The 27771-nt window shown below is 46.3% G+C and overlaps 2 protein-coding genes and 1 long non-coding RNA gene across 5 annotated transcripts; 1 reads left to right on the top strand and 2 right to left on the bottom strand.

Moving 5' to 3' along the window:
- Positions 1–695: 695 nt before the first annotated feature.
- LOC310683837 (F-box only protein 44-like) lies at positions 696–10330 on the bottom strand. 2 transcript variants are annotated; one of them, XM_083454262.1, is made up of 7 exons: positions 10197–10330; positions 8060–8329; positions 6669–6849; positions 5718–5813; positions 3092–3206; positions 1959–2664; positions 696–1616 (listed from the first exon to the last, which is right to left on the bottom strand). In XM_083454262.1, exons 2-6 carry the CDS (start codon positions 8301–8303, stop codon positions 2383–2385), a joined length of 918 nt encoding a protein of 305 aa, XP_083310388.1. In that variant the 5' UTR covers positions 8304–8329; positions 10197–10330; the 3' UTR covers positions 696–1616; positions 1959–2382. The 2 variants fall into 2 exon arrangements, with proteins under 2 accessions (XP_083310388.1, XP_083310389.1); XM_083454263.1 differs by lacking the exon at positions 5718–5813.
- Positions 10317–11440, top strand: LOC310684025. Its single transcript, XR_014514663.1, has 2 exons — positions 10317–10443; positions 11252–11440. It is a non-coding gene; the product is annotated as an uncharacterized lncRNA (long non-coding RNA).
- A 1994-nt stretch (positions 11441–13434) lies between these two features.
- Positions 13435–26144, bottom strand: MAD2L2 (mitotic arrest deficient 2 like 2). 2 transcript variants are annotated; one of them, XM_083454360.1, is made up of 9 exons: positions 25987–26144; positions 24805–24898; positions 24352–24470; positions 23596–23667; positions 22912–23012; positions 20787–20881; positions 17970–18043; positions 16999–17091; positions 13435–13964 (listed from the first exon to the last, which is right to left on the bottom strand). In XM_083454360.1, the coding sequence occupies exons 2-9, from the start codon at positions 24842–24844 to the stop codon at positions 13923–13925; spliced, it is 636 nt and encodes a 211-aa protein (XP_083310486.1). In that variant the 5' UTR covers positions 24845–24898; positions 25987–26144; the 3' UTR covers positions 13435–13922. The 2 variants fall into 2 exon arrangements, with proteins under 2 accessions (XP_083310486.1, XP_083310487.1); XM_083454361.1 differs by lacking the exon at positions 25987–26144 and adding an exon at positions 25816–25971.
- Between the last annotated feature and the right edge of the window lie 1627 nt (positions 26145–27771).

The following is a 27771-nucleotide window of genomic DNA, read 5'->3' as shown; positions in this document are numbered from 1 at the left end:
AAAATAAGTCCTTTTCATTGTTCATGCATTGTACTGGGGCTTCTGTCCCACATCTATCTCACACTTAACATCACAGTGCTGGTGTTGTAAAGAAAATCTGCCCTTTTCCCCTTATGGGCAGGGGTCTGCAACCCGCGGCTCCGGAGCCGCATGTGGCTCTTTTACACCTTTGCCGCGGCTCCGGGGCGGATACTAGCGAGGGGAGGAGGCGCATTGTGCGCCCCGACACTCCCCACTGTGGCGGGTGCTGTACTGGCTGTGACGTCACATGGGGGCGGTGCGTGCATTAGTCACGCACCGTCCCGACGTCACCTTCCTGCCCGCCCGCTACATTGTAAGGGGCATGTACGCTGGTCACTGCATTGAAAGGGGGCATGTACGCTGGTCACTGTTTTGAAGGAGAGTGAAGAACACACACACACAAAAAGGTAACTTGCTAATTTAACGTTTATTTCTATGAGGAGTAATTCTGAGGGGTCAAACAAAGAAATAATAAAAAAGTGACAAAAAAGTTATTTTTATAATGACGAGTTTTGCGGCTCCCAGTTTTTTCTCTCTTCGGAAACGGGTCCAAGTGGCTCTTTTTGTCTTAAAGGTTGCAGACCCCTGCTTATGGGGTATCCAAGAGCCCGTACAGAGTTCTTAAGTGGGTTCCCTACTGGTAGGAGAAAATAACAGAGGCCAACCAGAGAATATTGAGAAGCAAAGCAGTTAGTAAGCCTGATATTTATTCAGCTGTTGCAACTGGGGCCCCACTCACCACACGCAGGAGGGAGGAGGAACCCAGAACAATGGTATGCAAGCCCTTATATAGACTTTTTGAAATTGCCACCCTGTAAGCTTAAGGCCACCCCGCAATACATCATACATACATTACAGAAGGGGCGGTCTACAGCAGAATCCTGTCTTGCAGGAAACCTGTTAATGGTCACTGACTGGATTACCCAGGCAGCCTGGCCATTCCTTTTTGATGGTTAATTAGTTCCTGAATCCAGGTCACATTTCGCCCTTGCGTCCCGAGTTCGAGTGTCTTCAAAGCCCATGACACTTTTGGTAAAGGCTGATTTCCAAGTGGAGCGCTCGCAGGCTAGGGTTTCCCAATTAAGATGGCATTAGCAGTGTTTACGGAACTGTTCACCTTTGGTTCAACACACAGGGTTAAAATAGGGGGTCTCTTTTTAGATCCATCTATGCCAATGTCACTGATGCCATGATCTGCAGAAAAGAAGTTCAGGTTGCCACCCAGCGTTGCGCCGTGCCCTATCCAATGGGGGTGGGAGGAGAGGACCCCTTGCTATCCCAAAACCATCTCACTTAAAAAATAAAAAATAGAGAGTCAGTTTTCACCAGCCTCCTAGCCAGCCCATTGTGGCGATCACACAGGGCCCCTGGATGTCTGACAGTCTACTGACCCTGTGCCACCACTGTGATTTGTTACTTTGCTGCAACCACCCGTTTCTCCCAGGGACACATGGAGTCCAGACAGTTGTTAACATTAACAAATAATCAAGTTTATTTTTAAATGCAGGAACAAGCGCATGGTTTGAGTTAATTTTTCTTGTCAGTTTATTAATCTTAGTTCCTTTGCTGTCCTATACGTTTCTAACGACTTCAAACTGACTACAGTGGTGCCCCGCAAGACGAATGCCTCGCAAGACAGAAAACCCACTAGACGAAAGGGTTTTCCGTTTTTCGATGCACTTCGCAGGACGAATTTCCCTATGGGCTTGCTTCGCAAGACGAAAATGTCTTGCGATTCTTGAGGGGTTTTTTTGCTTCCCACCCCCTTTTTCTAAGCCGCTAAACCGCTAATAGCCTTTTAGCAGCTAATCCGCTAACCCCTTAAGCCTTTAATAGCCGCTAAACCGCTAATAGCGCTAATCCGCTAATAGGGTTGCTTCGCAAGATGAAAAAACCACTAGACGAAGAGACTTGGGGAACGAAGTCTTGCGAGGCACCACAGTATTCCAGCTATCTGACTCCACCTAACAATTCCTCTCACTCTCTCACAATGCAACTCAACCAACCCACTGCCTATTCCTCCCTCTTCCATCTCCAACTCCCAAAACTCAACTGACTTTGAAAACCTCCCTCTCGCAACTTTTACTCCTCCCCTTGCATTCCCACTGGCCAAACACATCACACTCATTTAACCCTTTTCTTATGCCCCATCCTAGGAGGCAAACGACCACACCCATCTCTTGCCTTGTTTTCATATTCAGACATGCTTCTAGATCACAGATATGTAGAAACAAAGCATCTGCAAAAGATACAGGTTGAGAGAAGCAAAGAGAACGCAAAATCGAAGCTACAACTGGGTGCAAAATTTAGCGCAGATGAGCGAAGGGATGATGGCGTTAAGAAGAGGAGCGGTCATCATTGTTACCAGTTGTCGTTGTACCATGAATCACAACTGGACTCACTGTAAAAAAACTCATAAGGCAATTCGTCACCGCTGAAATGCTCCGAGTAATCGGAGTAATCGCTGTAGTAGTAGTCACAGTAATCATCATCCACTTCTGCTGGTGGGTGAAGTGTGATGCTGCTTTGCAACACCTTCATCCCACGCCAGGATGGCTCCCTGTCTTCACTTAGGCCTTGTGCTTTGTGTTCAAAGAGGATATGACGGACACCTTGAGGGTAGTCGTAAAAAGTGCATGACAGCTGGAGAGGAGAGAGAAAGGGAGGAGGCTGCTGGGTCTGGGAGAGGTTGCAGAGAGGAAACTACCCCTTCCGGGATGGAACTTCTCCCCCCACAGCTGTGTCTGGAGGGGCAGAAGTGGGGAAGCCAACAGTAGGGGTAGCCAGAGTCAAGGAGAGACAGAGGCAGACTAGTTTTGTCCCCATTCTCCTCTTGCCTGATGTTAAGCAAGAGGAGGGAGCTCGCAGGTAGTCAACCAGCTGAGCTGCTTGTCAGTAAGACGCTTGGAGGTTTTCTATAACCTAGTGGTATATCTCTTTTATGAAATATTTACACAAGAAGGCCTGCACGTCGTAGCAGACGGAGGTTGGTGGGACCCCTTTCACCCCCATATAGACAACCCCCCACGAATTTAACAAAGCTTGCATTTTCTACTCAGGCTCAGCTTACCGGAAACCACGTTGATACACGAGGTTCTTCATATTGATGTTCTTTAAGGACTTCAGAGTCTGCAGACAACAGCTTCACGGTCAGTTTATAGCATGAATCATACCCGCTTGAAAAGCTGGTTTTTTTTGGGGGGGGGGAGGAAGAGAGAGAAATTATATGAGCCTGGGACAAATTGAGGTCCAGCTGGGCACGTCAACCGCCACTGTTTCTTCCACTACAACATGGTGATTGAGAGAGATCTTGGCAGTGCTTTTTTCCCTAAAAAATGTTTAGGGGTACTCTCATTTTGACTCAATAAAATAACCATGTTATACTTCAAATCAGGGGAAATAAATACAGTAAATGGACAAAAGTACAAAGAACATGTATTACTTCATATGACACGGCTGACTATTCACCGTGCTAGAGAAGAAGCTACATTTTTTTAGTTTCTTCTCCCGTTAGATTCACATGTTTAGGGGTATCTTCTTCTTTGGTGATCACTCGTAGCCAAGTAAGATTGTCTTCCTTAAACATGGTTTTAACAATGAGTCCGTAAATGACTGTGGAGGCCAATTCTGGATCCACACGTCCTTCCACAGTGGGGACAGAGGTTTTCGGGCAGGAGTTGATCACAATGAGGGTTTGCCAAGCATGGCTTCCTCTTAGCATGTTTCTCCCTTGCATCCTGAGTTCGAGTGTCTTCAAAGCACATGACATCTTTGGTAAAGGCTGTTCTCCAACTGGAGCACTCGCAGGCCAGTGTTTCCCAGTTGTCAGTGTTTATACTACATTCTTTTAGATTTGCCTTGAGACAGTCTTTAAACCTCTTTTGTTGACCACCAACATTACACTTTCCATTTTTAAGTACAGAATAGAGTAGTTGCTTTGGAAGACAATAATCAGGCATCTGCACAACATGACCAGTCCAACGAAGCTGATGTTGAAGAATCATTGCTTCAACAATGGTGATATTTGCTTCTTCCAGTACACTGATATTTGTTCACCTGTCTTCCCAAATGATGTGTAATATTTTTCAGAGACACCGTTGATGGAATCTTTCGAGCAGTTGGAGATGGCATTTATAAGTGGTCCATGTTTCACAAGCATATAGTAAGGTTGGTAGTACAATATCTTTGTAAACAAGCATTTTTGTTTCCCTGCAGATGTCCCAGTCCTTAAACACTCTGCACTGTAATCGGAAGAAATCCGCACTTGCAGAGCTCAGGCGATGATGGATTTCGGCATTAATTGTTGACCCTTGTGGAAAGATAATTGCCTAGGTAGGAAAGTGATCAACATTTCCCAACATTACACCCCTGAGTTGGATTTGTGGCACTGCAGAGGGGTTATTTTGTACTTGCTGGTGCAGCACTTTGGATTTTGGATGTTGAGTGATAAGCTTTTTGGATGTTGAGTGATAAGCTTCTGCAAAGATATTTAGCATGGTTTTGAGATTATCCTCTGAGCGTGCACACACTACGTTGTCATCAGCATACTGAAGATTTTTTTTCGATGAGCTTGTGAAGTTGTTGTGTAAGTTCAATTCCACCCACTTTGAAGATTTCGGCAGGTATCCCATCAGGTCCACTGGCTTTGTTGTTTTTCATTTGGTTAATAGCTGTACACAACTCTCCCAGATTTGGAGATACTGCAAGCTCATCTCTAACTTGTTTATGCAGAATTTGTGAGAGGACCTCAGCAGCTACAGGGGAGTTGGGGTTAAGGAGATGTGCAGTGCAATGGCTTCTTTATCTTTTAGAAGTGTGATACCCTCTGCTGAGCATAGGGGGCATAGGCCCATAGATGTTCTTTGTGGCTTTAAAGAAACTCTGTGCATCATGAGTGTCAGCTAAGTGCTGGATCTCTTGAGCTTTTTTTATCCACCAGGTGTTTTTTAGTTCTCTGGTTCTTCTTTGAACCTCAGCCTTAGCGTTGGCATAGGTTTATTCTTAGTGGCACAGTTTCTATCTCTTTGCCAGATCTGAATGGCCTTCCTTTTCTTGTCAACCATGCATTCAATCCCACTGTCATTCTCATCAAACCAGTCCTGGTGTTTCTTGGTTTGGTATCCAATAGTTTACCTTAGGGATATGTGTACCCCTGCGTCCCCCCAGTAAAAAAGGACTGGATCTTGGTACCAGCATTTTTATATTTCTGGGTATCTTTGGTCAGGGAAGTGAAGAGACTCAATATTAGGAAGTGTCTCATTAACATTCAAAATAAAACTAAAAGATGGGTTCCAGTGCCTTCCTGATTAACACATGTGGTAACTAATTTGGACTGGGTGCCACTCTAAATAAGCGGAGACAAACTGCAATCCCTAATTGGCAATAGCTCAGTGGTTGGAGCATCTGCTTTGCATACAGAAGGTCTCTTGTTCAATCCTTGGCATCTCCAGATAAGACTGAAACCCTTGAGAACCACTGCCCTCTCTGTGCCGCCATGGAAGCGATGGCCAACGGCAGCCTTCATTCCTCTAGACAACTGCCCCTGGGGCTGAAGCCTAGGTCCAAGCAGACCCTCCCCTCTGCCTCCAACCCACTGACCTCATCTATCCTTGGACTATCCTCACACATGCCGAGAACTTGGTTTGGGGTGTCCACCCTCCCTGCGCCCCAGCCTGGACAGGACACTTGGCACTCACCAGTCCTTCACCTCAATCATGGGCCTGGCTTCATCCATCAGTTCGTCCCAATAGCCCTCATCCTTCAAGGTGATGAGCTGAGATTTGCTGCAGGGCCTGAGACATTAAGGAACACCATCACTACCCCACATCACCATCACTATCCTACAGCATTGGGGGATGCAGGTGGCTCTATGGACTAAACCACTGAGCCTCTTGGGCTCGCCCATCAGAAGGTCGGCGGTTCGAATCCACGTGACGGGGTGAGCTCCCGTTGCTCCATCCCAGCTCCTGCCAACCTAGCAGTTCAAAAGCACACCAGTGCAAGTAGATAGATAGGTACCGTTGCGGAGGGAAGGTAAATGACATTTCCGTGCACTCTGGCTTCAGTCACGGTTTTTCGTTGCGCCAGAAGCAGTCTAGTCCTGCTGGCCACATGACCCAGAAAGCTGTGGACAAACGTCGGCTCTCTCAACCTGAAAGCCAGATGAGCGTTGCAACCCCATAGCTGCCTTTGACTGTACTTAACCGTCCAGGGGTCCTTGACCTTTACCTTTTACCCACAGCTTTTGGACCACGTGTCCTAAAAGGCTCAGCAGCTGGCTATCATGGGCAACCTCCAGCTCCCTGGAAAGAAAGTTCACCCCCTCCTATGCAGAGGCAAGGAATTATGGTCTGCTAGCAACCTTTTTAAGGGAAAGCCACTGGGGGCATGGCTCTCACCACTCCCCACAACACACATTTCTTTAGTCCATACAAAAAAAAGAACAGCTCATTTGATAGGATTTGGTGATGCAATTTGCTTCACCTTTTTATGACCATTGCATTTTTATGGGTTATATTTATTGAGGGGGGGGGGCTCTCCTTATGCAGAATACAGTGTGAACCACAAGAACCTGCACAAGGGCAAATGAAAACTCCCTTTCCTCATCTTTAAGTGGATTTGAGTTTGGACAATGATAGGTTCCTCACCCGTTACGTGCAGCAAAGCATTTGTAGACCTGAACAGGAGCATCTTCATCATCCTCCCCAAAATAGCCCATTTTATAAGGGCTGAGCGTCTCATCGACGCTTTTTGAGTCTTCTATGGACAGTTCCTCAGTTTCCCAGTGGCCCTCGGCAGGTGTCTGGATTTCCCAGGAGTCCAGGCCATCTGACGCAGTGTGAGTGATGGGGAGACAGAAAATAAAGGGAGAGGCTTTGAGTGCATGGAAGCAGCCCATGGGTTAGAAAGAAAACAAGAATGACTTAGGCCACTTTCAGACTGTCCCTGTTTCCAAGAGGGACTCAATTGCATAATGGCAAGTTCAGGGTCTCATATTTAGGCTAGTTTATGCGATGGTGTGCAAGCAACCTGCATCACAACAAAATCAGACTTCTTGACGCAATGCCATAAAACCTCCCCACAAATGAATTGTCTCGATAAACAGCCAGTATCCTTAAATGTGGGGCAAACAATCAGGATAAAGAGGCAAAAAACAGGCAGTCCAGAAATGACCGTAGTTAAATTATCACCCTTGGTTTGCATGATTAAGTAGTAGACACCCTGAAGTTAACTGACATGATTACCTTGGGTCCATTAATTCCAACAGGTCTACTCTGAGGAGCAGGTGTAGGGAAACTTTGGCCCCCCAGATGTTGCTAAACTACAATTTCCATCATCCTGGGCCATTTCTCTTGCTTGCTGGGGTGGATGGGAGTTGTAGTTCAGTAACCTCTCAGTTCCCACACCTGGAAAAGACACGGTTCTTGGCTATTTAGAATATGTAATTATGTATATGTAATCTCTGCCCCAGGCCTGCTGGGGGTCTGTCCCAGATTATTTATATTCACTATGACTCATCGCCGTACTTTGGATTGTCCTGAATACCACCATATGGTAGCCAAGCCCAAAGCCCACAGTCCTGTTGGGATGCATTTTGGCTTGCCTGCTGATGAAACTGAGTGTGTGATGATTGATAATTTATCTGTCATTTATCTGCTTCAGACCCCTACGTAGTAGCAGTTGCCAGGACATTGTCCTGTTCGCCTCTGTATAGTTCCATCCTCATTTCAGACATTGTGGTAGGTTGCAATGTCTAGCTGGTGATATTGTCAGGTTTAGCTGCTGATAACATTGCAGTGTTTAGCTGGTGAGTTATCCCGATGTTGAAAACCAGCTCAAATATTATGAAAAAAATATCATCAGGTGAACTTCAAACCGGTCTTGGATGATATATTGCCCAGCCCTAGTGTAGACATTACTGTGCTAGATGAACCAATATTGGGACTCAGTGCAATATAGCTTTTTATGTTCCTAAAGGCTTTATTATTCAGATTTCTGTCCAGGAGCGTTTTATTCTACCAGATAAATGGGGACATACCTTGGCCATCAGGATTCTTGATTAAGTTCTTCTTTAGGCGGGAGAAAATGTAGAAAGCCAATGGCTTTGGAGAAGAGTCGTGGTCCCTTTTCCGGAACTTGCGCTTCCACAGGACCGGCAGGTCTACCAAGTCCCGCCACTGAGAGCAGACCAGCCGGCAATTGCAAACGAGGTCGCTTGCTGGAACCAGGGACAAAATATCCAACAGAAGGTTTTCGGGCAAATTTTCCATGTTCGCTGCCATCTTCCCTTCAATGAGGTCTCAGCTGCCTGCAGAGATGAACCACGAAAGAGGGGAGCAAGGGGAAGGAGCAAACATACAAGATCTGTGAGTGGGCCATAGGCAAGGACAAGCGGGGTACTGCAACAAAATGTTGCAGCGTTAAGTGCTTCAGTTCAGCTGCTTTCTACCTAGTCAGACCCCTATTGATCCATCTAGCTTCGCATTTCCCAGCCATGCTGCCCACTGATTCATGACCCTCTCCCCGAGATGGGTGCAGGAAGTGGAAAGCCATGCCATGAAGACTTGTGTCTTCTGTTCCTGGTTCAGTTGGAGAAATTTATGTACCTCCCAGTTTTAATAGTGAGCAGCTATCACAAATCTCTCTGGCTCAGTGTCCATACTAGTAGCCAACCTCTAGGGGTTGAGGGGGCTTCACTGCCCCGTAGAATGTTTGAGGGAGGCCCCCCCAAAAAAAATGTTGATGGGCATTGCAATTCAAATGGTGTGCATCCGTGCATCATCATTATTTATTGAATTTACAGGTGAAACTCGAAAAATTAGAATATCGTGGAAAAGGTGATTTTTCCAGTATTTCAACTTAAAAGGTGAAACGTATATATGAGATAGACTTATCATCACAATTATAACAAATATCTTGCTTTGCATGTCATGAGTCTATCTCATATATTAGTTTCACCTTTTAAGTTGAATTACTGAAATAAATGAACTTTTCCACGATATTCTAATTTTTCGAGTTTGACTTATATATACCGCCCTATTCCCAGAGGTCTCATAAAAAGATCACAGTATATAAGTTAAAAATAAAAGCAAGAGCCCAATAATACCTCCTTAAAAAGAGCCACATTTTAAAAGGCTATGGGATGTTGATCAGGTCAACCAAAGGCCTGTTTAAAAAGGAACATTTTTGCCTGGCTCCTAAAGGTGTATAATGAAGGTGTCTGGCGAACTTCCTTGGGGAGAACATTCCACAGACGGGGAGCCACTGCAGAGAAGGCCCCGTTCTCATGTTGCCACCCTCTGACCTCTCAAGGAGGAGGCCTCAGAAGATGATCTTATGGTCTGGGTAGGTCCATATGGAAAGAGGCGGTCCTTGAGGTATTGAATCATGTGACTGATTATGCAGGGCAGGGCTTACCTGCCCCCTCCCCCCACATTTTATTCAAGTTGGCACCCCTGTCCGGGTCAATACATTTTTTTTTTAAAAAAAAGGCTTGTGTGTGTGTTTGATCTTCACACATACTAGTCTACCTTACAGGGGTGTCATTCCACAGAACCTGCCTCTTTGTGAAGATGGACACTTTGAGCATGTGCAGAGTTCTATCTGACAGCCCAAGTGCAAATGGACTCCTGTCGGCTGCCCTTCCCAGATCCTGCCCCATTGTAAAGATCCACCCTTTGAAGAAATACCAAAGGACCTGAAATGACTCTATGTATGCGACAGCTGCTAAGATGCTTTTCGCCCAGGGGTGGGAATAAGAGAAAACTCCAACCAAAGAAGAATGGATAATCGAGATGGTGGGCTACGCCGAAATGGCGAAATTGATGGGGAAGATCAGACACCAAGATGATAAGAAATTTAAGGAATGGAAAAAGTTTATAGAATACCTTAAAGATCACTGCAAACACTTAAAGACGGTAGCAGGATTTGTAATGTGATTTTGTAGGGTTAAAAGTGGATATAAACCAAATTGGATAAATATAATTAGATACAGTAAGGGGGAATATATATATATATATATTGGAAGACATGGGTGGGGGGGAAGCCCGGGGATTCAGGGAATCCCATGATGTATAAAACTGATTATGCTTAAATACAAATGTTATCTGTAAAGAGAAAGATCCACTCTCCTGGATGCGCTTCTCTTCCTCCCCCCCATCCCCTCCAAGTCTTACCTGGTCTGGAACGAGCGCAGGAGCCGCGCGGCGCCTCCGAGAGCAAGTCTGATCTCCGCCCCGCTCCACCGCCAGGCAGCAGGGAGAAATCGAAAGCGATTCTAGTCCAGGATCTCAATTCCGAGAAACGACCCGCCCACCGCCATCAATTCCTCTCGTCGGGAGGGGAATCCCCGCCCGGGCGTTTTTGCATCAGATGACGCGCCTCTAAGGAGCCAACGCGCATCTCGAACCCAACTTTGCAAAGGCAAGAGCGGCGTGGCCGGAGGTTCCGTCCAGAAATGACCAACGATGCTCAAGGGGTACCCAACATCCTGTTATAAGGACGATGGAGTCATCTAGGGAGATGAGGATGTCATTGTAATAAACGAAAAATCTGCCCTTATTCCCTTATGGGGGACACAAGAGCCCTTATAGAGTCCTTTGTAGGTTCCCTATTGGTGGGAGAAAATAACAAGAGGCCAACCAGAGAATATTGAGAAGCAAAGCAGCTAGTAAGCCTGATCTTTATTGAACTGTTGCAACAGGGTGCTCCCCTCACACTCAGCAAAGGAGTAGGACCCGGAACCAAGGTGTGTCCGCCCTTATACAGACATTTTAAATTGCCCACCTTGGAGTCCAAGACTGCCCCCAGATACATCATACGTACATCACAGAAAGGGTGGTCTACAGCAGAAATCTGAGTGCATTGTTTAACTCCTGTCTGGCAGATTACCTGTTAATGGTCACTTGATTGGATACCCTGGGGAGCCTGGCCAGTCTTTTGTAATGATAAGTACTTAGTTCCTGAGCCCAAGTCACAGGCTCACCCCATTCATACGCAGACATACCCTTAAGACAGGATTTGTGAAGGAAAAGACAATGGGGAGGCTCTTCCATTTGACCTTGCAGAGAAAAGACCTGGTCAGCCTGGGAGTCAAAATGGCTCCCTGGCTGCTCTCCTCTGCAGCTTCTGACATGTGGCCTATAGATCTATGTACGTGTTTGCTTGGTATATTTATGAACCTTTATTATCTACATAAGACCTTAATTTATTTATTTCATCATCTAATCAGGGACTCGAGGCTGGCAGACTCCACACAAGTGCCCATCTCCCATGGTTTTGCCTTGCAATTTAGGGCCAGAGTCACAAGACCAGGAGGACGCGAGCACAGAGGAAATATAATAGAATGGCAATAAATTCTGCATTGGAAATATTGGATTGTAGTTTAATGGTGAATTTTGGACATAATGGAGATGTGAAACACCACCGTGGGAGCAGGGCCGGGGCGGGAGAGTGCTAGAGCCCGGTCAAGTTGCATGGAATCAATTTCAATCCGTTACCCCAGGGATGTGGACAGGCTGCTTGAACTCGTGAAACCAACCACCTGTCTCCTTGATCCTTGCCCTTCCTGGCTGATAAAAGTGAGCCGGGAAGGGTTAGGCGATGGGCTCTGCAGGGTGGTGAATGCTTCCCTCTGCAAGGGAGCCTTCCCAGACCCACTGAAAGAGGTGGTCATTAAACCGCTTCTTTAAAATACATCCTTAGACCCGGCCAATATGGCCAACTATGGCCCAGTCTCAAATGTTCCATTCTTGAGCAAGGTGATTGAGCAGGTGGTTGCTGAACAACTCCAGGCACGCCTGGAGGATGCGGACCACTGGGATCCCTTCAGGCCTCATCATGGGACTGAAACTGCCTTGGCTGCGCTGGTTGATGATCTCCGGCGGGCTGGGGGCAAAGGTGAAAGCTGTTTCCTAATTCTGCTGGATCTCTCAGCGGCTTTTGATACAATCGATCATAACATCCTTCTGGACCATCTAGAGGAGTTGAGAGCTGGGGGCACTGTTATACTGTGGTACCTCGGGTTACATACGCTTCAGGTTACAGACTCCACTAACCCAGAAATAGTGCTTCAGGTTAAGAACTTTGCTTCAGGATAAGAACAGAAATCGGGCTCCGGCGGCGTGGCAGCAGCAGGAGGCCCCATTAGCTAAAGTTGTGCTTCAGGTTAAGAACAGACCTCCGGAACGAATTAAGTACTTAACCCGAGGTACCACTGTACAGTGGTTCCGCTCCTTCCTCCTGGGCTGTGCTCAGAAAGTGGTGTTGGAGGATGAGTGTTCAGACCCCTGGGCTCTCCCTTGCTTTTTAACATCTACATGAAGCCGCTGGGAGAGATCATCAGGGGGTTTGGGCTGGGTGTTCAGCAATATGCAGATGATACCCAGCTCTACCTCTCTTTCAAATCAGAACCAGTGAAGGCGGTGAAGGTCCTGTGTGAGTTTCGAGGCGGTTGGAGGATGGATGGCGGCTAACAGATTGAGGTTGAATCCTGACAAGACAGAAGTACTGTTTTGGGGGGACAGGGGATGGGCGGGTGTGGAGAACTCCCTGGTCCTGAATGGGGTAACTGTGCCTCTGAAGAATCAGGTGCGCAGCCTGGGAGTCATTCTGGACTCACAGCTGTCCATGGAGACGCAGGTCAACTCTGTATCCAGGGCTTTTTTCCAGCTCCTGCATACCAGAGACCCTACCTGCCCACAGACTGTCTCGCCAGAGTGGTGCATGCTCTAGTTATCTCCCGCTTGGACTACTGCAATGCACTCTATGTGGGGCTACCTTTGAAGGGGACCCAGAAACTACAACTAATCCAGAATGCGGCAGTTAGACTGGTGACTGGGAGCAGCAGCCGAGACCATATAACACCGGTCCTGAAAGACCTACATTGGCTCCCAATGTTTACCTTCCCATCGGAGCGGTCCCTATTCATCTACTTGCACTTTGACGTGCTTTCAAACTGCTAGGTGGGCAGGAGCAGGGACTGAGCAACGGGAGCTCACCCCGTCGCGGGGATTCGAACTGCCGACCTTCTGATCGGCAAGTCCTAGGCTCTGTGGTTTAACCCACAGCACCACCCGCGTCCCTTTATTTTCGGGGGGGGGGGGATGCCTTATATTACAGCGAGAGGCAAAACTGGAAGTAGGTCTTATTTTTGGGGAAACAGGGTAGCTAAAGGTACCAAAGACGTCTCAGAAAGATCTCTTGTTTTGCTGTTTTTGTGATAGCGGAGGCAGGAGGGTGCTTTTATAGAAGGACTTCCAAAACCCCAGAGCTCCCAACCGCAGGAGGAGATGAGTCCAGCAACATCTAGAGGGGCAAAGTTTTCCCCCAGCCCCGGGGTCAAGCTGTTGTTGTTTTTGGGTACCCCACTTCATGTTTCCTTGCAAGAGTCCCACAAGCAGCTGGCAAACAACATTAAGTGCTTCCTATTTATTCATCAACATAAAAATATGTATCTCACAGTGGACAGTCACAAGAGGTCCACTCAGGACGCCTTCAGAAATCACACATACGGGCTCCCAAACAAACGACAACACAGAGTCACGCGCAAGCCCTCTCCCAAAGCTCCAAACGTAGCCCCCCTTTCTGCACAATAAATTGGGAAGGCAGGCCTCACTCAGGTCTGAGTGCGCACGCAGGCACACAAAACCTGCCGGAGGAGGTAAAAGTTTGCTCTTCCGGGACCTATTCTCTCCTTACATAAGAGAAGGAACGCTTAAAAAAAAAAGAAACTTGCTCGCACACATTTTGTGGAAGAATGGTTGGCAGAGTGTGCCAGGTCGCTGATGACCACCATGTTTTTAGCACCAGTGTTAACAGCAGCAGAGCGATCGACAGCTCAGAGGTGCCTTGCGCCTGGAGAGCATTTGAGGTCCCAAGGTACGGTGAGGAAGTGCTGGGAGTCAGGTGCCTTTCTGGGCTCTCTCTTCCACGTAGAGCTGCATCTGTAAATGGAGGCAGACGAGAAAAGCTTTTAAACAGAAGGCAGTGTTGCGTAGTGGTTAGGGTCGTGGATGAGGGCCTGGAAGAGACCAGGGTTCGACTGTCCACTCAGGTATATGTGTCCTTGGGCCAGTCCCTACCTCTAGGCCTCCCTCACAGGGTTGTTGTGAGGGTAAAACAAGGTGGGAGGAGCCATAAACGCCGCCATAAACTCCTTGGAGGAGAAGATGAGATAGGGGTGTAATAATAAAACTCTCTCTCTCTAAAGCACTTTCATTAAATTTTTAATATTTTAATTTTTATATATTTAATTTTATATATTTTATATTATTTTATATATTTAATATTGACTAAACTAAGGTCTAGGGGACGCAGGTGGCACTCTGGTCTAAACCACTAACCCTAGGGCTTGCCGATCAGAAGGTCAGCGGTTCGAATCCCCGCGACGGGGTGAGCTCCCGTTGCTCAGTCCCTGCTCCTGCCAACCTAGCAGTTTGAAAGCACGTCAAAGTGAAGTAGATAAGTAGGTACCGCTCCAGCGGGAAGGTAAACGGCGTTTCCGTGCGCTGCTCTGGTTCGCCAGAAGCGGCTTACTCCTGCTGGCCACATGACCCGGAAGCTGTACGCCAGCTCCCTCGGCCAATAAAGCGAGATGAGCGCCACAACCCCAGAGTCGGCCACAACTGGACCTAATGGTCAGGGGTCCCTTTATCTTTAAACTAAGGTCTACTCAGCAACTACAAAAGGACGAAGTCCTCACTGACACAGCCTTAGAGCAAACAACATGCAGGTGAAAGAAGGGGAGAATCTTAATGTTTCAGGTTTTAAAAAATTAAAAATTGGAAAATTCGTGGAGAGTAAACCTCTTGCTTGCCTGGACAGAGGATGGGAAGAGAGTATATGCAGAAACCAGTCTAGTAATATAAAAGACTACAATTATAACCTTTTGCCCTGCCCACCTCTGGCTCAGGCCCTGCCCACTGGTGGCTGACAACTGAGCAGCATGTATTATATGAGAACTTTGGTTCAGCTAAGCCCTGCCCGTTCTGCCATCCAATCACCTTGCAGATGGGTGTGGCCATAAGTGCCAAAGCTCCACCCACATATTGTGGGTAACAATGCAGAATCCTGTAGTCCCTTACCCTGCCCCCTACTGGCCAAAAGGGGAACTGCAGGAAGTTTGAGTCAATATACAGTGGTACCTCAGGTTAAGTACTTAATTCGTTCTGGAGGTCTGTTCTTAACCTGAAACTGTTCTTAACCTGAAGCACCACTTTAGCTAATGGGGCCTCTGCTGCCGCCGCGCCGCCGGAGCACAATTTCTGTTCTCATCCTGAAGCAAAGTTCTTAACCCGAGGTACTATTTCTGGGTTAGCGGAGTGTGTAACCTGAAGCGTATGAAGTGTAGGTAACCAGAGGTACCACTCTATTAGAAACAGCTGCGAACATTACCTATCTGGTCTTGATATTGTTGCATAGTTTATTTAAATATTAAGGTTCATTATTGTTTCACAAGATGTGTATCTCTTTAAAGGCCAGAGTAAATATCATGACCTAGTTTTACAGCTGTGAAGCAGAATAGCAGGTGCAGTTAAGTTGTGGTAATTAAGCTGTGTCAGCAGTTGGGCATAGCACATAAAGAGCAGCGTGTACCTCTCTCAGTACCCTGGTGAATGGGTCATACTTATAGATTTAATGTAAGAGGAGTTTTGGGTTTTTTTTAAATTAAAGCCAAGCAAAATATATTTTTGTGTTTCTCCATTGTTTCCTGAACGTGTGATCTCCCAGCACATTTTCTGCAGTGTAATTAATCTGCTAAATACGCAACAGAGATCAGCTGAGGCCAGAGAGCCAATCCCAAGCAACCATGTGCTATAAAAGATGGGGCAGCTGTTTGCTGGGTGTAGATGGTCTCAGAAGCTTGTTGCGTGCGCGCACACACACACATACAGATCCCTGAGATTGTGGGCCTTGTTGGCAGATCTAGGAGCCTGACAGTCCCAGAGGGGTAATAATAATAATAATAAATTTTTATTTATACCCCACCCTCCCCAGCCAAGACCGGGCTCAGGGCGGGTAACAACCAATAATAAAAACAAGTTGATTAAAATACAATTTAAAAGATTAAGATACAACATTAAAACAATTAGGGAGCAATCTCATCACATGAGAAAGGAAAAAGAAAAAGGGGGAGGGAGGCAAATTGGCTCCAAGCCAAAGGTCAGGTGAAACAACTCTGTCTTACACGCCCTGCGGAAAGAAATCAGATCCTGCAGGGCCCTGGTCTCATGAGGCAGAGCGTTCCACCAGGCCGGAGCCAGTGTTGAAAAGGCCCTGGCTCTGGTTGAGGCTAATCTAACTTCCTTAGGGCCCGGGACCACTAGGGTGTTGCTATATATGGACGTTAAGGTCCTCCGGGGGGCATACCGGGAGAGGCGGTCCCGTAGGTATGAGGCTCCTAGGCCGTGAAGGGCTTTAAAGGTCAAAAGCAGCACCTTAAATCTGACCCTGTACTCCAGCTGGAAAAGCACTGGGTGAATTTGCTCCCATGGCAGAGACCCCGTGAGGAGCCTCGCTGCAGCATTCTGTACCCGCTGGAGTTTCTGGGACAGCTTCAAGGGCAGCCCCACGTAGAGCGAATTACAGTAGTCAAGCCTGGAGGTGACTGTCGCATGGATCACTGTGGCCAGGTCGGGGCGGGAAAGGTAAGGGGCCAACTGCTTGATGCGGTGAAGGTGGAAAAATGTCGCCTTGGCTGTGGCTGTAACTTGCGCCTCCATGGAAAGGGAGGCGTCAAGGATTACACCCAAACTCTTAATGGAAGGCAATGGCACTAATTGGGCCCCCGCAAGAGAAGGGAGTTGGTCCCTCATCCCCATGCCATCCCGACCTAGCCATAGGACCTCTGTCTTCGAAGGATTTAGAAAACCAATATTAGAAAACCAATTGGTTGGTATTTTAAAGAAAACAGAAGGTGGGAAAATGTCGCTCTTCAAACAAATTTCATTTTAAGAAAGAGCACCCTGCTGAACTCGCCTTTAAAAGGTCCGACGTCATGGTCTTCAACGGGATCAGTCGAGGGTCACGCATGTGGACATCTTGCTCATCGGCGAGAATCCAGGGGAAATCCTTGGGTTAAAGATGCACATAATTTGCTTTATTTGTTTATTTCATATTTTTATTTCACTTCACTAAATTTATATACCACAAGAATGTAGAGAAAAACCTCAAAACGGTTAACAAAAAAAGGCCTCATTAGGACAGAAACATAGAGACCTGCAAACTCCAGCTCCCAGAATTCTTTGGGAAGAGCTATGGCTTTCTAAAGCGGTATTGAAGGGTGCTGGTGGGGCCTTAAAAGTAAGGCAAGGAGCTGGAACCAAAACTATTTAGCTAATAACTAGTGAGTAATAATAATAATAATAATAAATTTATTATTTATACCCCACTCATCTGGCTGGGTTTCCCCAGCCACTCTGGGTGGCTCCCAACAGAATTAATGATAATAATAATTAAAAAGCGATCAAACAGACATTAGAAACTTCCCTAAACAGGGCTGCCTTCAGATGTCTTCTAAAAATCAGATAATGAGGAAGGGGCTGCCAACTCCCACCATCCCTGACCACTGGGCATGCTGGCCGGTGGTGATGGGAGCTGGAGTCTAACAACAGCCAAAAAGCTGCCCAAAATGACGGAATTAATAAGAAACCACTCAGTTTTTTGGGGTTTTTGCATTTTTTCTTTTCGTATATTTGGATGAAACAATTTATTCTTTTGTTTTGTAACTTTAAAAAACAACGTAATAAAGATTTATTATAAAAATAAAAAATAAATAAAAACAGAAAGCTGCCCAGGCATCCCCATCACAGATTTAAATGATGGGGAGACCAGCCAAACATATCCGAGCCATTCAGGAGTTGCAAGACGCTTCCTGGCAAAAGAGAGAGGCTCTCGTGATTCACAGCACCCTCCATGTTGCAGAACTCGCGATTTCTATCGCCTCCTACCCTGATCACTTGGATCTTCTCCATGTTGCGAGTGGCAGCTTCTCGGGTGTGCACCAAGACGGTAAAAGTACAGCCTGAAAGAAAGGGAAGACGGGGTGGGATGGAACCTTTGGAAAAGGAGGAGAGATGGGAATGTCGCTTTAGAATCCGGGAGGGAGGGAGGAAGAGAGAGAGAGAGAGAGAGAGAAAGAGAGAGAGAAAGAGAGAGAGAAAGAGAGAGAGAAAGAGAGAGAGAGAGAGAAAGAGAGAGGGGGGGGAGGGAGGGAGGGAGGGAGGGAGAAGGAGGGAGGGAGAGAGAAAGAGAAAGAGAGAGAGAGAGAGTGGGAGAGAAAGAGAGAAAGAAAAAGAAAGAAAGAAAGAGAAAGAAAGAAAGAAAAAGAAAAGAAAGAGAAAGAGGGAGGGAGAGAGGGGGAGAGAGAGGGAGGGAGGGAGGGAGGGAGGGAGGGAGGAAGGAAGGAAGGGAAAGAGGGAGAGAGAGAAAGAAAGAAAGAACGAGGGAGAGAGAGAGAGAGAGAGAGAGAGAGAGAGAGAAAGAAAGAAAGAAAGATGGGGTGGAATTTTTAGAAGCCAGAAGGAAGGGACGGAGAGACAGGGGTTTCTCTTTAGAAGTCCAGGGAATCGTAGAATTGGAAGGGACCCCAACGGTCATCTAGTCCAACCCCCTACAATGCAGGAATCTCAACTAAAGCATCCATGGCAGATGGCCGTCCAACCTCTGCTTTGAAACCTCCAAGGAAGGAGAGTCCATTCCACTGTCAAACAGCTGATACAGTCAGAAAGTTATTTCCGGTGTTTAGTGAGAATCTGGTAACCAGAAGCCATGGGTTCGAGTCCTACCCTCCGGAGCAGGAGAACACAAGCTTGCTCCATCCTCCAAGGCTACAGCAGGCCCACAGTCCTGGGACGCCAACAGAGCAATACTGAAAGCTGTGCCTATACCCTGTGAGCTGTGGATAGAAACTCAGCCAGCTCAGTGTTAGCCGTCAGTCCATATTAAGTGGCTGCTTTCCCCCCAGTTCTATGGTGGGAGCGTGAAAGCTGGGAAGAGAGGGGAGAAAGGAACTGCAGGAGCCATAGCTGCTGTCCTGCTACACTAAATCATAATTAGCGAGGGAGCATTGTGCACGATTGCTAGGCAATCTCCAAAGTATTCTCTCCCTCCTTCAGAGAATCGTAGGTTCTAAGCAATTTGAGGGACTGGCATATTGGTTGAAGGAGGGAGAAAGTATACCCCCATGTAAAGTAGAGATCATAGTACAGAAAGGTGATAGATATGATCAGGTTGGGGTTTTTAAAAAATAAAAAAATGGAAATTAGAATTGGGTTCAGGAACAATGACTATCTCAGCACACACTGGAGGAAAGAAGCTATAACGTTCTAGTCCTTAAGGAATTAAATAGGTTCTGCAGAAGAACATCTGCTTCTTTGTGTGATGCAAAAGAGATTTGTTTGATGGCTTTAAAGAGCAAAAACCTGAGGGTAATTTCTGGGTTGGTACAAGATTGCTGGAAGATACTAGGCATTTTCTTTTCTTGATCTCTCTGCTTTAAAAGGAAAGTTTAATTTGGGATAGCACACACCAGAATGTTCAGACTGCTTTGTTGTTTTTTAGTTGTTTAGTCATGTCCGACTCTTCGTGAGCCCATGGACCAGAGCATGCCAGGCACTCCTGTCTTCCACTGCCTCCCGCAGTTTGGTCAAACTCATGCTGGTAGCTTTGAGAACACTGTCCAACCATCTCGTCCTCTGTCGTCCCCTTCTCCTTGTGCCCTCCATCTTTCCCAACATCAGGGTCTTTTCCAGGGAGTCTTCTCTTCTCATGAGGTGGCCAAAGTATTGGAGCCTCAGCTTCAGGATCTGTCCTTCAAGTGAGCACTCAGGGCTGATTTCCTTAAGAATGGATAGGTCTGATCTTCTTGCAGTCCATGGGACTCTCAAGAGTCTCCTCCAGCACCATAATTCAAAAGCATCAATTCTTCGGCAATCAGCCTTTCTTCGTTCTGCTTGGTTAGTTAGTTAGTTAGACTGCTTGGTTCTAATAAATATTCATCTAGCAAAATATTTCACCATCCCAAGATCGTTTGGCTTTGAATGGCTGTGACATCACAGCAGCTCCAGCCAACGGTTGAGACAGCTTGCAGGGTAGGTAAGTAACAAGAAAGAAAGAAAACAACACCAGCTGGTTTTTTAGGAGATTTCACCCCTCCCATATCCAAGAATCTCCTGAGGAGTCTGCTGATTCTGCAGAGAGGAGGAGGCGTGTTCTGCTCTCTATATATTCTGCTCCAGCACCACATCAAAGAGTCGGTCAGTGAGTGAGTCAGTCAGTCAGTCAGGGAGAGAGAAACTGAGTGTTAGAGATTGTGTATTTAGATAAGGTTGCTGCTAAGAGCAGCTGCAGGCACTCAGTGTGGTTCAGCATTCTTTATGCTTAGACCTATTTAGCTCTGTATATAGTTGTACAGAGCTGCTCTCCGAGTTGTTTATATACTCTGCTGGACTCTGCTGGACTCTGCTGTACAACGACTGTCTTGTTGGAGTGAATCTGGTGCTCACAACTCTAAGCTGTGAGTCCACAGCACTTTGACCTGTTCCTGTGCTGAAGGTGGTCTCTGGAAGTGCTACCCAGCTCGCCTAGCCCAGTCGGGGCTGAAGTGGATGAGTCCAGTTAGTCACACTGGCTCAAGGGCGATGCTGACAGTTTTATGGAATTTAAATCATACCTACAGTTTGTGTTTTGTATTTGAGGAGGAGGAAAACAGGCTCCAAAAATCTAAACAAGCTAACTTGGAACACAAGCGTGGTTGGCTGGCCTACCTGGAGGGTTGTTGTTCAGCACTGCATCGCAGACGCTAATTTTCAAAATGAAGGCGCGCAGAAGCTGTTCCACGTGGTTCAGGAGCGAGTCGGAGCTGGGGAAGGAAGAGGTGGCAGGGCAGACCTCAATCACATGGTGGAAATGTAGTTATATAGATTTTAAAAAGTTACCATATTTTTCGGTCCATAAGACGCACCTTTTTCCTCCTAAAAAGTAAGGGGAAATGTCTGTGCGTCTTATGGAGCGAATGCGTGGTCCCTGGAACCGAATTGCCTAGGGGCAAAAAGCAGATCATGCTTTTTTTTTTTTTTGAGAAGGGGGTGTTGAAACAAAGCTGCTGAACAGATGATTGGCAAGCAATCGGGAGGGAGATAAGGGACGCTAGTGATAAAGGAGGCTGCCTGGGAGGGGGAGAGGTAAAGACAGTGAACTTGCAAGGAGAGGAGACAGGAATACTAAAACAAACAATGAGGAGAGAAATTAGAAGAAAAGGAGGAACAAAAAACTGCTCCAGCTAAGGAAAAGACACTGTCACACAAGAGGGAAGAGGGTGTTGAAAGGAAGCAGCTGATCGGCAAGCGATCGGGAGGGAGATAAGGGATGCAATAAAGGAGGCTGCCTGGGGGGGGGAGGTAAAAGCCCATGGATCCTCAGGATTTTTGCATTGGGTCACCCCAAATCACCATCAGATCACATAGCATGTCCATGGCTACAGCCTGCACCAAAAAAATCACGCATCCACTGTTTTGTGGGGCCGCAATGACGCAAAAACGTGGTTACAAAGCATGGATCCACGTGGATTCTCAGGATTTTTGCATTGGGCTACCCCAGACTCACCGTCAAATCACATATCATGTCTGTGGCCACAGCATGAACCACAAAAATCATACATCCACTGTTTTGTTCAGAATATTTTTTTTCTTGTTTTCCTCCTCTAAAAACTAGGTGCGTCTTATGGTCATGTGCGTCTTATGGAGCGAAAAATACAGCACTTTGATTAACTAAACTACAGGGAATCTGAAAAAAGCTGGGGACCTCAAAATAACTCTTGTGGGCATCTCAAAACTGTCAGAAACACACACAACCTTGGCACTAGCCATTCAGCCCCCCCCCCCTTTGAAGAGGGGGTCTTTGGGGGAAGATACTTTTTAAGACAAGTTTTTTGGGGGGGTTTTCCAGAGCAGCACTGCCTGTTTTTTTTGTTTTGTTGTTGTTCTGTGTTTTAGGTTTTGGAGATGTAGATGTTTTTGCCTATTGGGAAAGAAGGCAAAATGTGCGTAACAGCTCCTTAAGCTTCCAAATGTGCTGCCCCCCGCGAGTGGGGAAGCCTCCACTCTGAAAACAGCTCTACAGTGGAAATTCTTAAGTCAGGGACGTTGCTGGACTGAAGCTCTCAATAGCTTCCGCCAACATGGCCAAAGGTGGGGGATGATGGGTGTTATGTACTGAAGTTCTCACCCTGGGCCAGCAGGGGGATACTGTAGATAGTTTTCACTCAGGTCCACGTCAGTTATTTTAGGCAGGAAACCCTGGGTTGTTGTTGCTACAATGTTGACAGCCGGCTGCCTATAAAAGCAGGCCAGCTGAGCTGTTTGCTGTTCAGTTCTGTTCCAGCTTACAAAATAAAGAGCTGCTTTGGAGAAATCGCTGTGTCGTCTGCCATGTCCACCCACTATTCAACAATGGGAGTTGGAATTTTGCAATATCTAGAGGGCCACAACTGCCCCATCTCTACATTAAGAGGAAGCAGAGGTGTGATGGGGGCAGCCAGGGGCAGTAAAGGCAACAGTGGGGAGACCATTGTTTGGTTCAAAAGCCCCCTCAGCTTCTTCCAACATGGCCAATGGGAATGGGAGTTACCAGTGTTCTGAAAGGCAGATTAATAAGATTGCTTCATTCAGGTTTTCCTTTAGGTGCTTTGTCCACAACCAGGATGTTGGAAGAGTGTGTGGTGAGTTCAATACAGGCATGTGATGAGAGACAACATGCTGCAGTGGTTAGAGCCTTGGATCAGCACCAGGGAGATCCAGGTTCAAATCACCACCCAGCCACAAAGCTCTACCCACTACACCACACTGCCTCTGCAAAGTTTGGTACAGCCTTTTGGGGACAGGAAGGCCTCACCTGATAGACAGCAGGGTTGGCTGCGTGATTTCAAAGACAAATCTCTCCACGGGATGGTGCTCCTTGTCCAGAATGACTACCACCACTTTTTCCACATCATTCTGAAAAGCAACAGAGCACAAGAACTTGTTTTTTTCTTACTTCAAGTCTGTTTGCGGAAGAGCTCTGTGCATCATCAAAGTCTGCGTACACCCATACCCGGTTACATTGGTCCAATATTATTACACCTACCATCACCAAAACGTCTTGGGGCTGGATAAAATGAAACACCAAGTTCCAGTAATTAATAATTATTATTATTATTATTATTATTTATTATTTGTACCCCGCCCATCTGGCTGGGTTTCCCCAACCACTCTGAGCGGCTTCCACAAAGACCAAAAATACACTAAGATGTCACACATTAAAAACTTCCCTGAACAGGGCTGCCTTAAGATGTCTTCTGAATGTCAGGTAGTTGTTTATCTCTTTTACATCTGCTGGGAGGGTGTACCACAGGGCGGGTGCCACTACCGAGAAGGCCCTCTGCCTGGTTCCCTGTAGCTTTGTTTCTCGCAGTGAGGGAACCGCCAGAAGGCCCTCGGCGCTGGATCTCAGTGTCCGGGCAGAACGATGGGGGTGGAGACGCTCCTTCAGGTATACTGGTATAATTCCCTGATCTTGTGCTGACCGTCAAAAACTTACCTTCTCCAGCAAAGGTTTGATGCAATGGAGTGTGTCTTGGATGTACTGATTCAGTTCTGGGTGGCAGGACATCTGTTCAAACAAATATCTCAAGTTGCATATAAATATGCATAGATTTGTCAAGGGGGGGGCGAAATCCCGCCAGACTGATTTTTAAAAGAAATGTTACAGATTAGCGGATTGGGGGAATGCGGTTGACATAATTTAACTTCCGCAAAGTTAGGCAGAATGGATACAAAATCTTATGGAATATGCAGAAATGGCGAAACTTACCGGAAGAATAAGAAATCAAGATAACAAACTTTGTATAAAAGAATAGAAATGGTTTATTGAATATTTACAGATAAATTGCACAAAGATAAAAACATTGGCAGGATTACTGTAATAACCTGCAGTTTCATAAGTGTATAGCTTCAAAGTAGATAAATAAATGAGCAAATTAAATGAATTTGGATATGCAGAAGATATTAAAAAATAACTTTAAGGAACCGCAGAAAGAGGAAGTCAAATGTTAAAATGATTGTAAAATTAATGAAATGTATGAACCTGAGAAGTATTTTTTAAAAAAAAGATTTTAGCAAAGCATTTAACAACCTGTTTAACATGGGCAGTTTAATAACAATTGTGGATCAGATGACAGTAAAACGAGACAATGTACATTTTGTAACTTCACACCCACACAAGCCACTAAAAAGATCCTAAAACCTAAAAAGATCTGTTTGCGTGGTCCACCCGAAAGACAGTCACATCACTCACCTGGACAGGTACATTGTATTTTTTCCTTTTCTGAAAGATCCCCGTGGGGTAGACTTCTCGGACATAAAGGATGAGGTGAATGGCTACTTCCAGGAACTCAGAAAGTACATCAGCTACAACTGGAAGGGAAGGGTACGGATGTAACAAAGGTGGAGGGTTATTGTTTTGTTTGCTATTATATTATGTACTTTTGTGGTTTTATACTGTCCTCAGACGGACAAAATATAATTATTAAATAAAATTATTAAATAAAAAACGAAGTGGGTGGTGTCTGTTTAAAAACCGTTTTGGTACAATTGCCGAAACTACTGCTGAAAGTTGGTCACTGGGAGATGGATGCAGGTCTGTTGCATAGCCCTGATAAATGAGTTCCCCTCCCCTTGATTTTTAATAGAGCTTGGAGTCAAAATAGGTTTCTGATCTGAAAAATTTAGAGAAAAACCGTGCCAGTACCTTGTCCAAAGTTGAGATCCTGTCGGGTTAAAGTGGTCATCACGGCAGCAACTTTTTAAAGATGGTTACAAAGGGAGTCTCGGTACCTGAAAGACTGATAGCATGGAGATTTGGGGAGGGGGAGGGAGAAGATTCTGGATTGTATTCAACGAAGTATTACTCAGAGCAGACCCAGTCTTAAATTAGCCATGAGGACTAGTAACTTTCTTTTTAAAAGGAGGTGGGGTCGCATGCAATGCTAGTCCTAGTCACAGTAGATAGGTATAACTGATGTCCACTCATTTCAATGGGTCTACTCTGAGCATAACTTAAATTGGATGCACCCCCTAAGGTTAACCTGAAAGGAATCCAATTTAGAGGCTGCAACACTAGGCATGCTAACCTCAGCCTAAGCTCAGTGGGATTTACAGTGCAATGTAATTGGGGCGGGGGGGGGTATTGGGTGGTTGTTTTTATTTTTATTATGTATTTTGTGATTTCATATCTTGATTTTATTTTGTGAACCACCCTGAGACCCCTGGGTATAGGGCGGTATATAAATTCTAAGCATCATCATCATCATCATTTTAGGCAGATTACTCATAAGTAACCAACTGAGACCGGTGCCCTCAATCTGCTTTGCCTTGCCACCGCCCCCCCCCCCAGCCCGTGCTTTGCGCCTCCATAAATAGGGTTGCCTTTCAGGGGTGCCAATTTGAATAAAATATGGGGGGCTCGAGTAACGCCCACCCTGCATAATCAATCACCAAACGTGGCGGGCATACACGATTTGAATGACAATGCCCATCAGCTTTGGAGGGGTCCTAGTCAGCCCCCTCAAATATTTTAGGGGGGCCAAAAGGATCTTGGCCCCTAGGAGTTGGTTCCTGTGGATTTTATTATGCCTGGAACGGAGACCCCTTGAATCCGGTGGGCGTACACGGGAGTAAGTCCAGTGGGGCTTCTCTCTGCGTAAACATGCCTGATCGAAACGCACCATTAAAGGTTGCCCCCCCCCCCAAAAAAAAGCACCTTCAGCCCCTGCAAAACGCAAGGCAGACGTCTGCTCGGGAGCCAGCCTCGCACTGGAGACACTCTGGGTTTACTCCAGAGTAAAGAGCTTCCGGATCGCGCCGCGAAGCCGCGCGCACCCCGTGCGCCACGAGCGCACCCCGAAACACCTCTCCACCGGTTCCACCGTACCTCTCTCCAGGGCGCAGCGCGGATCCCTCTCGCCCGACCCCAAGCTCGCGGCGGCGGGGAACAACGACGCCTCCGCCCCGCCGGGAAGGCTGATGACGGCGGAGCAACCGGAGGAGGAGCTGCCGATCCAACGACGCGGCCGCCTGACGTCCTCGCCGCGCTCTTCTCTTCGCCTCGCAGGTCTTAGCGCCGGGGCGCTTTGGCACCCGTGCGCGCCGCCCATCTCCGTGGCGTTGGCGCGCCGTCTGTCCAACGGAGACTTCAGCGCACCTCTCCAACAGTTGGGCTATTTTATTTTATTTTATTTTATTTTATTTTATTTTATTTTATTTTATTTTATTTTATTATTTTATTTTATTTTATTTTATTTTATTTTATTTTATTTTATTTTATTTTATTTTATTTTATTTTATTATTTTATTTTCTTAACTCTCCTCGTCCCTCTCAATTGCTCATGGCTTAAAGGTTGCCAACTTCTCCCCCCTGCCCTGCTCCTATGCCTTTAGAAAAAACCTGAGCCGAAGAATTTCGCAGATGAATCTCACTGTCTCACTCACTCACTCGCTTGCACACCCCCTGGATATTTGGGATGAGGAAGGGGAGAGAGACGATTCTGGATGGGTGGTGTTATGTACTGAAGTTCTCACCCTGGGCCAGCAGGGGGATACTGTAGATAGTTATGCAAATAAGGGATCGAAAGTGACGTTCAGTGATTGGATAGTTTTAGAAAATTGTTACAGTTACATTGTACTGGCACTCTATATAAGCAGACTGACTGAACCCTTCAGTTCAGTTCTGTTCCAGCTTACAAATAAAGAGCTGCTTTGTAGAAATCGCTGCGGCGTCTGCTATGTCTACCCACTATCTAACAGGTGGCATCCAACTTAAGTCCTACTCAGAGTAGGCGCATTGAAATCAATGGACCTAAATTAGCCCTGAGGACTAGTAGCAATTTTCGGTTCGACTAGAAATGAGATTCTTAGGGTGCCCCAGTTTGCATCCAGATACCACACCCTGGGTGGTCTCCAGTTCCTACTCAGAGTAGACCTTTTGAGTTTAACGGGCCTAAGTAAGTCATGTCCATTTCTGATGGTGGGCTCCGAGAATATCGGCATAGTCAGGATTTTTTTTGGGGGGGGGGAGGCCTTTTGTTAGGTGGGCAGGCCTTTTTTGGGGGTGCAGAACCTCAGTTTGCTACGTATTTTTAATAATTTTTATTTTTTTAGCCCATGGCTACGACCCTCTGCTGCTCATGGTGCAAACCTAGGCAGATGAGTAATTTGGCATGGAATGGTTTTGATCGGAGACAGGTTGCCAACTTTTCTTCCCTTCGCCCGCACCTCTGCTTTTAACAGCTGCTCGTCACCCGCAGATGTCAGTTGCACAAAACTGCGAATATAAACAGCGAATTTAAAATGCACAGCTGGTATCAGCGTTGTCATAGCAGGTGTTGGGGTTCCTCCTGGCTGAATATCGTTCACAGTATATTGATCAATCTATATATTTTTAATGTGGAGCAGTTTAGAAATGTTATGTTTTTGCGGGGGGAATTGTTAGTTATAACAAAAGTGGGGGGTGTCATAAAGCTGAACAGGGAAAAGCGAACACCATTTATATTTTCTGTTTGCTGCATATTGCACCTCACTTAGTTTTTACTTTATTTTTTTTAAGGCTAAGCGGTTTTAGAATTGATTTAGCAAAGCTGAAAAACCACAGAACAGCGAAGGAAAAAAACCCCCGAAGCACATAACTGGTAGCAAGGGTGTCATCAGTTTTCACAATGAA

Source organism: Podarcis tiliguerta (genome assembly GCF_965153285.1).
Source record: "Podarcis tiliguerta genome assembly, chromosome: 8".
Taxonomy (NCBI): Eukaryota; Metazoa; Chordata; class Lepidosauria; order Squamata; family Lacertidae; genus Podarcis; species Podarcis tiliguerta.
This window is presented reverse-complemented; position numbering and strand designations above follow the sequence as displayed.